We start from the raw sequence: 13,224 nt of genomic DNA on the forward strand, positions 1-13,224 counted from the left end.
TTGTAATGGAAAAGTTTAATTACAGTCCCAACATGAAAAAGAACATGTGTCCTGGGAGGTTAAAATAGTACATCTAAATTGTGCAACACCTTGAGCCCCAGTGGCTAAATGAGTGTGAGGGCAAAAAGAAAATTTCTGCTTGTAACTATGGTTTTTATTCTAGTTTAAATCTTTGAGGTTATATTAAACCAGCAAATCTGCGTTTACAAAATATTAAAAGCTTATGGAAAAAAATCTTTTGATCTGATTTTTGCAGCATAACCTCCAATTGAAAGTTTGGATGACAAATTGACTACATTTATTTGAATTCACAGAAGTATGTCAGTGTCTGAGGTTTAACAGACTTATCAGCAGACCTAATTTGTAATTTTTAGAAAAATAACTACTTAGTTTGGTTAAGGATTAAAAAGATAAATTCCAGTCCTCATCCAGTCTTGTTTTTCACAGCTCCATGTATCATTTAACAATTACTCTAAATGTAGATGTGGGCACATTTAGATGAGTAGCTATTTTCTTGTACCATTCCCTGATTTATGTCTTTCCCATTTTGAAGACTGAATGGGCTTCTGTGTCATATTATAACATTACTAATTAAAAGTTCCTCTACACACGGATCAGCATTAGGAGTATGTATACACTTAAAAGGCTTTAGTTACATTTCTTTTATAGAAAGGTCAATAATTTGTTCTTTTATTTTTTGATTTTATTTATCTTTGAAACAAGATAAATAATTCAATTAGCGTAAATATTATTTACACCATCATTTGGTTTACATGTAAATTCAGCTAAACCTAGATGTTTACCTATTTAACGCTTCTTTCTCACTCTCCAACATTAAACCAGACTGAACTTTTCCTACTTTACATCAGTTTGTTTTATCATCTTTTTTATTTATATTTTTATTAGCTAAACACCATAATAATGAACTCACTTCACATTCAGCAGAGGAAAAAGCCAGCAGTCTGAGACCAACATAAAAAGCTTTGGGAATGTATTCAGGGCAACAAACCTTCATTTTTTGAGACATTTCCTTTGGTCTTATGAAACTAAAATTTAAGTGTATGGCCATAATGATCATGATTAAATTTGGAGGAAAAGAGGGAAGCTTGCAAGCCTGAGTGGCAGCAACACGAGGCTCCATGTTGCCTCAGGTCCCAAAATACGGTTAAAGGAAGTTAAAACTTGGGCACAAATTCTCCTAAGCATAGCACCAAATAGGTTAGAAATTACTTAAGGACAACCAATTCAGTGTTTTTGAGTGAGCATCATAAAGCCCTTACATCTTAGAGAACGGAGCAAAGCTGAAAAGGTGGCCTACAAACCTGACTCAGTCACATCACTTCTGTCTGTAGGAATGGGTCAACATTCCAGCAAATCACTGAGAAGCTTTTGGAGGAATACCCCAAACGCTTGACCCAGTGCATATAGTTTAAAAGGCAAGTCTGCTAAATACTAAAAGAATGTAAATAAACTTCTGAATTTGACAACAATAATAAAAAAATCTGTAAAATGTGATTTCCCATTATTTGCCAAATAGAAATAATCTTGGTAATTTTGACTGACAAAAAAATAAAAAGTTTAGGCCTTTTTAATGATGGTGAGAGAAAGAGTTGTGTCTGTTAAAACAAATGTATGTAAATATCACCTGTATCTGCAGAATTTTAAAGCTTGATTTCGTGCTCGCATCTGTGTCTTTCAGCATATTTTTGCTCTTTGTGAACTGTCACTGAGCAATGTCGACATTTTACTGTTGTTTTATTGATGTATTAATCTTTTGAAAAGCCTCACAATGGTCAATAAATCAACTAGTTAAACATCAAAATGTATCGTCACATGGGGATAAGGGTTGTGTGGATAAGATTCCATTCAGTCTGGCACACAGTGATAGTCTTTTGCTAGGGCAATCAAAAGACTGTCACTTAAGAGTTGCATAACTCTGACTGTAGGCCATGCCATGGTTGACCAGGTGCAAAGAAACCCTGTTAAGATCTGGACAAACTTACCTCCCTGCAATGTTGCGAAATGCTGAAGAAATTCGACTTACGTTTAATCAAACGGTTGATTTTGTCCTGACCTGATTAAGTCTTTAAAATAACTGTAAGTAGGACCGAAGGTAAAACGATACACTGCACACTAGAGTAATACAAGATAAAATATTGCAATGCTGCACAGATCTACGGTTTGGGTCAGAAGTTGTGTAAATGTCATTTTTTGAATGCGGACCCATACTGAGGATATTGTTAGGTGGCGGAAGGAGCACTTTGAAGATCCTTTCAATATGGTTACCATGTCCTGGACGGCAGTTTAATTACTCAGGGGAAGGTAAGGCCATCACCATGGTAGAGGTTGCACTCTAGTTAAAAAGCTAATCGGTGGCAGGGAGTCTGTAGTGGACAAGATTCGTCGTGAGGCCCTGAATCCGATGGACATTGTTAGGCTGTCTTGGTTGACCCACCTCTTCAATATTGCATTAAAGACGTGTGGCATGGCTGGTTGTGGTGGTGGTCTTAGTTTTAGGGTCTTACTTTCTAGAGGACTGGAGCCTGTGTTCCAATTTTGGAGTTGTCACACTTTCCTGGGAAAGTTCATTCAAGAGCTCTCTGGAAAAGAGGCTCCGACTGATCATTGGCCCTAAGGTTTAGGAGGACTAACATGCTTTTGTCCTGGTTGTAGAACAGGGTCTCAGAGTCCTTTCAGAGAGCTCCTATCTTAGCCTAAAAATTCCCTGGCAAGGAGTTTTATCTTAAGAGTGATTCTGCTCGCTCAGAAAAGCGACTCTAAGCAAGGAGACGACAGAAATTCCTATCTTAGTGAGGAGCTATAATTGACCCCATTGCAAGGTGTGACGTTCTTTTCTAACAGCTGTGATTGGTTGTTGCAAAAGACAACCAATCACAGCTGATGCTCCTAGTAATCAGTGGAGAGAAATTAACCAATCATAGAATTTAAACAGAATTAAGAAATTTGTAACTTATGTGACGAAACCTAGCAAAATTAAACAATTTGTCACACAAATGTTTGAACATACCTTTTTTACATGCTCATCATTAGTTTGATTTGCTTATTGTTATGTTTACTCGCCATGCTGGTCGTTTTCCAATTTCATCTCTCTGATATTAATGTGGATACTGACCGGTTACCAATTTACTCTGATTGCCTTCTTGTAAAAATTTGTTTGATTTGGCAAAATGACCAAAACAACACGAAGAAAAAACGGTGGAGAGACCCAAACTGGACAGAGGAGCAGAGCCTGCTGTTGGCACAGCTGGTGGAGGAGACGAGACAAGTGTTGAAAGGTAAATTTAGTCTCTATATGACCATATAGGCGATGGCTACTGACATCGTGTACAATACAGCAAATACATTCTCACCTCATTGACATCTTCCGTCAACATTTATAGTGTTTAGATTATTGTGCTTTATCTTGTCTACAGTGTGTATTTATGAACATATATATATTTTTTTACTTTTAAAACTTTTTTTCCAACTGTTTATTTTTCAAAGCATTTTTATAGTCTGTAAATAATATTTAAATTCTTCTGTACTATATTGGATCTGGAGAATATGTCGCAGGGGTATTTTGTAGAGGGTATGACTTTTACCATCTCTCTCAGGACTGCAGGTGAAAAGTAGCTTTCTCTGGCATATTGACAGAAATGTTAATATATTAATATGCATTGTTCCAGTAATAAGTAAATAAAAAACTTGTGTCTTGCATTTTTCTTAGTGTTGCACATGTTTGTTTGTATAACCATTCTGAAGTAAAAAAAGAACAGCTAAAATAAAATCCCTTAAAACCCAAAAATGATAAGGGAGTCATTTCATGGAGCGCTAGTCAAATAAAACCCAATAAAATACTGATATATATTTTAAGTGATGAAGAGGTCTTTGGATCAAACAGAGGCTCTTGCCTACTCTTCTGTCCTCTGACAAAACAAACTAAATATGTATAACCACACATAGTGACACAGCTGTTTGGAAAAAATGAATCTCTGCTCGTAGTCACTTCTTGGTAGCGCCTTATCTTTACACTTCAGCTGCTAATACATCACAGTATGACACAATTACTTCATATTCTGACCAGTAAGAGGCCGACTGCGTACAGACATTGATGTCTGCTATTCAAATACCATTATCAAGGCAGTCTAATGTCATCTCTTTATTGGTCAAGGTAATGGCCAATGAATAGTTCCCCTCAAACTAAAGCACAGCTTGATGAGGGTATTCAGGAGCTAATATATGCCAAAGTTAGTCATCTGTTAAACTGCTACATTAGAGTTCATAAATAATGATTTATCAGCATAACAAACAGGAAGAAAGTGTTAATAGTGATGCTATTTTCACCAGTGGTGCCATCTTTGTTTATTGTGCTTGTAGATCAGAATGTTCTTGTTGATTACCAGTGTTTGATACACTATTTAATGTTAAACAAAATGAAGACAGGATGAAGATGTGTGAAAATGAAATGGTTTTTATTGTACTACAGTGATGGTTAGGGTTACTGCATCACAGACACCCTGTATGTGCAACAGCCAGCGCTGTGAAAGATTACACACTATTGAAATACAGGAAAAATAAAAATCCTGAGTTTTTATCTAAACATTTTATCTCCTACTAACACAAAATAATAGTCTCTCCATGTTGCTCTATTGGTATGAACACATTTAAAAGCTTGCCGAATTAAAAACTTTCAGAGTACAACATACTCTGCAAATAATTTACAACCATTACACTTTTAAAAACAACAAAACTCCAAAGCTTTACACTACTTTCTTCAAATGGAAACAGAACAAACCTTTTGCTGGTAAACTGTACAGGTAATTTTCACAATCCTCGACAAATTTCAACAGGTTTAAGGCCATTTTAAGTGGCATGAATCAACAGCAAATTCAGCTGTAAACCATGATTGAGAACGAAGCTGTTCATTATATATGACAGATGCTTTTTTCCTCTTTTTGGATACAAAAAAGAAACAGCAATATTTCCTCTTTTTAAAAACAGTAAATCTCCAATGTTTAAGTACAGGCCATAACCTTATGAAAGTGTCGTGACACAGGTGGGTGGACAGACAGGAATGTTGTTATTGTAGTAAAAAAAAAAAAAAAAAAAAAAGGCTCTCTTTAGCCCGAGCGAACAAAAGGCAGATTCAATCCTCTTCCAAGCCTATTCATGCATTCGTCCTGTGCTCATCAGTATTTGCCAAGTTCACACTGGGCACCAATAAAGCCATTCTAATTAGCAAGCTGTCCGTTTTCAACCGGTCCAGTCCTGATTTTCGTGTGGAAAGTATGTTCATCGTGGGTCCACTTTTTTTAATGGTTTCTCTGCAGTTTTCCTAGGATTAATTTCATGACATTGTCATTCCAAATGCAAACATTGTCATCTGCTGGAGCCTCCTTAGGTGAAGTTTAGTTGTTCTCTTGTGAAACTGTGGTCTAAGGAAAGAGAAGAAAAAATAGTGGTCATTTAAATGTATTAATTTGGTAAATAAAAATAATAAACAATAATAAATAAATAAAAGTTATTGTCCCCTTACACATTTTAGATCACCAAACAAATTTTTAAGTCAAAGATATCCTGAGTAAATCCAAAAAGCTGGGTTCAAGAGATGCACACCTTCAACAAAAGTTGAAGGTGTGCTTCTCTTATCTGATTAGTCCACATACATTTTTTTCAGAGGTCCTGGGGATTTTAAGATGGTCTTGGTAGATGAGAGACAGGCCTTTGGCTATTTTGTTCAACAGTGGTTTTTACCTTGGAGCTCTCTTGTAGATGCTATTCTTGTGTGGTCTCTTTCTTATTGTTAAATCTAGAACACCTTAACTGAGGCAAGTGAGGCCTATCTACAGAGTTTTAGATGTTGTTGTGGGTTTTTGTGTGACCTCTTGAATGAGTTGTCAGTGTGCTCCTGGACTAATTTTGGTAGGCCGTCCAAATTTGTGTGTGACAAAAAAAAAAGCAAAGATAGAAGAAATCTGTTAGGGACCTGAATACTTTTTCAAAAGGCTAATCCATTAATAAAAAAAAAGGTCAGACCACAGCAGCTGTTTAGAGTATCGGGTGTAGGTTGGGTTAAGTTCATTGTGTGCTCACGCTCATTTACTTATCTTATCTGTCCTGTTTTGTGTTGCAATCTATTGAACCAACTTGAACGATTTACGGTCAAGGTATGCTTATACAACATGGAGATTACAGATAAGGCCAATGTCAAAAGGCAGCGTTGCCAAAAAACAACCAGACGTTCTAAACACTAGATGCTCTAGATTTTTATATTTGCATGACTTCAAAGTCAAACTCTAAAATGGGCAATAAAAACTTAAAGTTAAATGGAATTAATTAAATTCTTTGAAAAAGCAGTATGTTTCATATGTATAGCGAAAGCAAGTGCAAATGTGTCAGACATGAGGACACATTCATTAAGGGGAATGCTGTGTGAAGTTCTTATGGGATCTGTCTAATGAGTATTGTAAGCAACTATAAAACCTCCCATTTCCCTCTTTAAGAACATTTTTGAGGGATGGAAAGTCTGCATTTAGTTAATAGTCTGCAGTTTTCCTTGGTAGGTTTTTTTGTACCATCCTCCTGTCCGGCAAAAACATAACACCGAATTGTCATTTGTGTTTTCTTGCAGAAATGAACTCAAATCATCACCAGTCATACCAGTCTTTGTTTCCATTGATAAATATACAATGTTACACCACCCAACTTTCACTGGGTTTAATTCATCTTGGTTAAAGTAGAATAATCCTCTTCTAAAAGTTTCACTTTGTATGCTTTTGGCTTTCAAGGTGCAGTGAATACACCTGGTTAAAGCCTGATTCTAAAAAAAAACAACAGATTTTTATGTACTTGTATCAGAAATTTATTATATAGCTTTATAGAACTGTGGCTTATTTTTAGAGTTGCATCGATCAATTTACTTAAAATCAGTTCACCCAGATTTCTCTTCATTGGCTCTGGAATCTGGCTTTCTTCCACTATAAAACAAGTGTATAAAAACTGAGAGCACACACCCTTTGTGGTCTATAAATGTATCAACTAATTGCGTGTTCTTTTATGCTCTTTTGAGTTTAATAAAGACCCAAAAAGAAAACCAGAAATCAGTATCAGCAAAGAGAAGCCTGATCAATGCATATCCAACTGTTTTTAAACTGTGAATCTGAAGGGATATTTATTCAACTGTCTGGTCTTTCAGAGTTTGTATCCCATTAATCAAAAATGCAGATACGTGTGAATATGTTTGCAAGCAAAAATCTTTTTTGCTTGAAAATAACAAAATACTACTTACAAATGGAGTCTTTTCCCCATATTTGCTCCAGAAAGTCATCTTGACGGTGTTTTTGTGGCCCGTCCGCTGGTCAAAGGTCTGGCAGGTTTCAAACGGGGGGCTGTACAGGTGCAAACTCACTGCGCACTCTGTGTGACTGACGTTTTCCACACGGTGCAGACCAATGGAGTCTGAAACACACACACGCTTAGAGACAGAGCTCTCAAACTTTGTCTACTGACACCAGACTCAGGCTTCATTTGCTCCACAGCATGGACTTGGGATGGAGAACTAAATGGTGTTCATTGGGCAGCCACAACTAACTGGGAAGTCCTGTAGGATTTATTTAGTACCACACTAACCGGTATGCAACTGTGGAATATGACATGCACACATGTTCACAGTCATTGCTCCTTTTTAAAGGCATTTTACATCAGCATCTCTCACAGAGTCAAAACAATACATGTTTGATCTATGGGACTCAATTATGCCCTAAGACAATGCAGAAGCAACGCCATGCTGAGAAGGCAAAGATGCAATAAGGACAAAAAAAAATGCAGTTTCCTTTCTTACCGTTGATGTAAGCGACCTTGCTTTCCTGGAGGACCCTCTGAGATTTCTGCACCATGTCTCCATGTGATTTGCGATCCGGCCAGTCGAACAGAGTCTCTTTCAGCTGTCCCTGCAGCAACTTCATGAAACAATGGGAGTTTGTGTGGTCGTGGATGCTACTGCAAAGTGTCAAAGAACACACAAGCATACAGCATCAGGATGTGTCGGCGCAGATCTTAAATATGCAGAGAAGTGAAGGATGGACAGTTTTCTGTCTTTTGCAGAATTTGTGTAAAATCACAGCAGAAAACTGTAAGCTGCAACATAAATTATGTCTCATCTTCATTTTTTATAAAAATCGAGATTGCTACCACGTTTCTATGGTTGATGAAACTGAAATAGAACTTTAATGTTGGTTGTCGGCATTTGCTTACAAAGTGGCTGTAAAACAGACATTACAAGAAAATTATGACCCTGACTTTATGTTAATAAAGAATTATAACATGAAGGTAAATAAAACTGGTATGAATTTGCATAACAAAGCTATTGCAGTGATATGAAAAATATCTAAAAGGATAAAAAAAAAAAAACTTGATATTTTTGTAATTGCATAAAGTTTAGGTATTTGATCATTCTCTGTTTGAGGAAACTTACCTCCCATGTCCTTCACCCCAGCAGAGAATCATGAGATTGAACTTCTCATTACCTTCATCAACCAAGTTCCTTGTGTACCTGCAGAACAGAAATGAGACTTGTTGAATTTAGAACAAAGAAAATGGCTTTAATACACCAGCTTTGGAACTGTTGCTTGACAGAAAGGAGTTTTAATAGAGTCTCAATTTGAACTTAAGTAGATTTTATGGCAAAAATTTGTTTTAAGAAAGTGGTCAGGCTGTGGGATTTTTATTTACATAATATTCAAATACTTACCTATCAAATATTAATATTTATTCAACAATTCAATAAATTGTATAATATTTTAAATCTGAAACTTTATTTCAGAGAATAAATTAATTTTATTTTAAGAGAATCTGATAAAGGTTCTGTAAATATGAAATTGCATAAACAATAGAAATATCTTAAGCTCCAAATGCTGTAGCTTTAAAAATATTTCCTTAATATCTGATATGTAGGAAATAAGATAAATGATAGTAGGTTTTCCCCACAGAAAACAGGTACACATTGCTACAGCAGATACAAATGCCTAAAATATTGTGCGTCAGCAGCACATAAAAGTTTATTCCCAGTTAAGGTAGGCCTTACTTACCCTTCCAAGCGCATCACCTTTCTTTCTGTCTCATAAAAAAAATATCTACCACATTCTATCACCAAGCATGTAAACAGCCAGTCTGCGTCATTTGCGTCTTTTTTTCCTACTAAACATTGTGTTATTCAGTTTTGCGCAAAGCCGTCCGTTCCACGCAGCTCCGCCATGCGTGTCGTGGCAACAATTAGCGGGTGTGTACCCGTTCTGGGTGTTGATTGGCTGGGCCCCTCTCTACCACGTTTCATCGACTCCAAACAGTATCTGCAGGACAATCTTCTGTTTTTCTCTCCAATAGAACAGCCTGATCATTTCATAGGAGTGTTTTTATTGCATTAGGGACTAAGCTAATCATTTTCTTGATAACTGCTGGCATACGTTTCGAAATTAACCGAAATCCGAATAAATTATGCAAATATGTTCTTTTATAATTTAAATTAGGAGTACTGAAAGCTGTTCCGTTAGATAGAGACAACAAATAGCTCATTCATTCAAAGTTTTCCTTATTTGTGAAAAGAGATTAAAAGAGGAAAGTGGTGACAAATTTTAGTAGCAGCTATAACTTAATTTAGGAACGAACGGAGTTTTTTTTTTTAAATATAAAAATAAGATCAACCAGACTAATATTGACATAATAACAAAGTAAATGAGACAAATCAATGAACGGTCGCTTAAAGTTAAAATGCACGAATTATATCTGCAAACGAGTCTGAGCATATGCAGGATCCTTTTAGTTACCTGAATTGGTCAAACTTCGCATACTTCATCCATTCGTGAGGCTTGCTCTCGTATGATTCCATGATGTTTTGAACCTCCTCTACATTGATGCAGTCACTCTCGAAGATCTTGTGCAGGATTGCAATCAGCTCGTCCAGAGTTTCGGGCTTCATCACCTCGGTTTGCTCCATTTCTGTGCTGCACAGGGGGATTAGTTTGTTTTTCTGTTTGATTCACGTCGGATAAAACTCTTGATTTTTCTGCTCTGTCTGTAAGTTTTATAGGCTGGCGCAGCAATTTGGGGACGCGCCGGTGATGGACTGTACCATTATGGAAGTGAGGGTGAATCTCCATTGTTTATTAAATAAAGTTTTCCAATAGAGCATTTCAGATTATTTTGAAAGTAACAGGATGCACATTTCTGTTACCTTTCTTAGAAGTATAGGTTTTGAGCTTTTAAGATAAACTAATCGTTTTTCTGACATTGTCATCTTGGGCTAATCCATGAATCCAACTCCACCACGTTGCCACAAACACTCCTATTCACCCCCCTTTTATCTCTCTTTGTCTTTCACGCCCAGGCATTCCTCCAGCAATAGCTGTGCACCCGTGTTTGTACAGACTCTCAGACAATCAATAAACTCATTGTCCATGGTGTGTTCAGAGAACAGACTCACAATAAAGGATGGGAGATGAAGGTGGACAAAAAAAAAAAAAAAGGCTGAAAAGTAATTAATCTGGGCGTTGTGTGCAGATCTCAGCAAAATTAGGCTTGAAGATTCTTCGCATTGCAACCACAAATTTATGAATTTTATTGGGATTTTATGTGATACACAGTGGAGGCAACATCATGCTGTGGGGATGCTTTTTCTTAGGCAGGGATAGGTCAGCTGGTCAGAGTTGTTGGGAAGATAGGTGGAGCTAAATACGGGTTAATCCTGGAGGAAAACCTGATAGAGGCTGCAAAAGAGTTGAGACTGGGGTGGAAGATCACATACCACAAAAACAATAACCCTAAACTTCCAACCACAGCTACTATGGAAAGGTGAATTTTTCAAAAAGCATATTCATTGGTTAGAATGGCACAGTCAAAGTAAAGACCAGTTTGTGGTTGTAGGGCTAAAAATGCTGGAAGGCTCTGTAAATAACGATGAAGAACAGCAACAATATGAATGTAAATGTTAAGGAAATGCTTTGTTGGGTTGTTAAAAGACTGTAGATTCATGAGTAAATGTGTAGCGGAAAACATGCAAAGGATTTTTGCAAATGCAGTGAAATAACTTAATGGATTGAACTTCAGTTAAGCATTTACAAATTGTTTTTCCCCTGAAGAAAAAAGAATAGTCAAAAAACCTGAAAAAGCCTTCCTGAAAAATTTAGATACATGCATATGGATTAACTTCTCACACATTTCACAAAAAAACATGGAATCCTTGAGATATTTACTGAATCAGTATTTTTCTATAGTTTAACTTGTCCACAATTGCGTACAAGGTGTTCTTTCCATCTTGTTCTTTTTTTTTGTAATATATAGTTGGAACGATTCATTTCCCAAACTTAAACCCATCAGTAACTTGGATTTTCCCCATTTATTTCCCTTCCAAGAAACACACACTGTAAAGCAGATAATTGTGGGTCATGTGTGGGGAAGACAAAATGTACAAAGTATTTTCTTTCTTCACGCTAATGTACCTTTGCTGAAGTCAGGCCACCATGTTTACCGGCAGCATGACTAATGGAGAACTTTCTTTAAATGGAAGCTTGAGCCAAGTTTCAGCAACAGCTGCCACATCATCAGTTCCAGATGTTCAGCAGCGCCTCCGCTGGCTGAAACACAGGTGTGCTTCAGAGCATACAGCAAGGACCACTTGAACACAGTAAGGCTAGTTATTTGTAGGAGCTCAGCAGAAACTGTCATTTACTGTTTTAAGATGATCTATTTAAAAAGATAAAACTTCAGTAAGTTTACAAAAGGCCCCGCTTCCATTCAGAAAGTTTTTCAACTTTTTATCAAATTACATTTTTGGAGGCTGTACTCAGACTAAATGAAACTATGATTTCTAGAATGATTGAATAATAATAATGATGATAATAATAATAATAATAACAATTATTATAATAATAAAACTGAATTCAATGCTAAAGTATCAAAATTAATTATCCCGACTTTTAACATAAGGTTACAATTCAAAATTTCGAGGAATTTGCATCTTTTGATCGTTCTGCATCTGGTCACCTAAGTTTACTAATGCTGACAAGGTTAGAGTTTGGTCTGCAGTTAGTTCAGATTCCTTTAAAAACCATTTGTAGAATAGGTTAAAATTTGCTGACAAATAACGAAAGCTCCAAAACCTATAAATAGCATTGAGTAACAACAGCACCACACAAGGTAATACCGGTTTCCATTTGTACCAAAGCTAATTGCTCAACATAATGGATGATGATTTTCTGCTGGATTAAATGGATCCAAGATTTTGAAATAAATAAATAATCCAACAGACCTGCAAGAATTTCCATTCAAATGCCAACAGCCATGCATAAATTCATTTGGATATGAGGGTTGAGGGTTGAGGATTTTCTGGATCGTATTCATAGCGGATGCCACATGTGTGTATTGACTCCAAATGGTTTTCAGAATTATTCCTGAGCCGTACCGGGGACGTTTTCTACAGAAGTCGCCCAGTTTCATTTATATTCCTTGTCAACTGCTATGCTGATGGGAGTTGAGTTTGCTTAACATTGGAGATTTTTAAAGAAATCATGCACCTCACATAGCAAAGGTCTAAAAAACATATTCTCTAATTAAATGCTACCATTTGTACCAAGCACATACCTTCAGAAGAGGAATCTTTTTAACGTAGATTTCAGGTACCTCTCTATCCTCCTTCTTTTTCTTTGTCATTTCCTGGTTTCTTCCCAGCCTGTCTTCTCCCTGATAGTGGCTACCTAAGCACTGATTGCTGATCCCCCTCACCTGGAGGATCCTCTATAGGGCTTGGATCTGCTCCCTCTACTTTGCCTGTTTGTAGTATGTAGCTGGCAAGCAATTTGGCTCTAACTTGGTGATGCTTCATTGATCCATTTGCCAAATTCAGCAGGTTGCATAAACCTGCAATTAGTTTATGTCGCAGCTCGCGTGTCTGAGAAAACTAAAATCTGTTCTTTTTCGTCTGCTCAGTTCTCATCTAGCATAGTCGGCTGGAAATGTTATGTTTATGGGACTGATTGGAGATATCCCTCTTCAAGTGATTCAATATATAAACCCCATGCAAGTAAGCCCCACTGTACTTATTACTTGACTGCAGTATAGTTAATAACTTTATTAAACGTACCTGATGTCTTCTTTGTAAAGACCCTCTGGCAGTTAAACAGCGACTGACATGTTTTAAGTTTACTGTAATGAGTGGTGAATGCTTTGCTACGA

At 36.7% G+C, this 13,224-nt stretch overlaps 1 protein-coding gene across 4 annotated transcripts; it reads right to left on the reverse strand.

The window, feature by feature from the left end:
- Nucleotides 1–4,453: 4,453 nt before the first annotated feature.
- cdo1 (cysteine dioxygenase, type I) lies at nt 4,454–12,763 on the reverse strand. Of its 4 annotated transcripts, none has more exons than XM_047381189.1 (6): nt 12,634–12,763; nt 9,822–9,998; nt 8,474–8,551; nt 7,841–7,998; nt 7,289–7,458; nt 4,454–5,435 (listed from the first exon to the last, which is right to left on the reverse strand). In XM_047381189.1, the coding sequence occupies exons 2-6, from the start codon at nt 9,989–9,991 to the stop codon at nt 5,409–5,411; spliced, it is 603 nt and encodes a 200-aa protein (XP_047237145.1). In that variant the 5' UTR covers nt 9,992–9,998; nt 12,634–12,763; the 3' UTR covers nt 4,454–5,408. The 4 variants fall into 4 exon arrangements, with proteins under 4 accessions (XP_047237145.1, XP_047237146.1, XP_047237148.1 ...); XM_047381190.1 differs by having other exon boundaries at nt 9,822–9,993; nt 12,634–12,757; XM_047381192.1 differs by lacking the exon at nt 9,822–9,998 and having other exon boundaries at nt 12,634–12,656.
- Nucleotides 12,764–13,224: the final 461 nt, after the last annotated feature.

This window comes from Girardinichthys multiradiatus, chromosome 12 (genome assembly GCF_021462225.1).
Source record: "Girardinichthys multiradiatus isolate DD_20200921_A chromosome 12, DD_fGirMul_XY1, whole genome shotgun sequence".
Classification (NCBI taxonomy): Eukaryota; Metazoa; Chordata; class Actinopteri; order Cyprinodontiformes; family Goodeidae; genus Girardinichthys; species Girardinichthys multiradiatus.

Bases quoted from the DNA above. Each gene is read 5' to 3' on its own strand.
- cdo1 (XM_047381189.1), bottom strand. From the start codon at position 9,991: ATGGAGCAAACCGAGGTGATGAAGCCCGAAACTCTGGACGAGCTGATT. The intron at 8,552-9,821 runs GTAACTAAAAGG...TCTGTTCTGCAG, and splicing joins GCGAAGTTTGACCAATTCAG to GTACACAAGGAACTTGGTTG. The intron at 7,999-8,473 runs GTAAGTTTCCTC...GACACTTTGCAG, and splicing joins TGGGGTGAAGGACATGGGAG to TAGCATCCACGACCACACAA.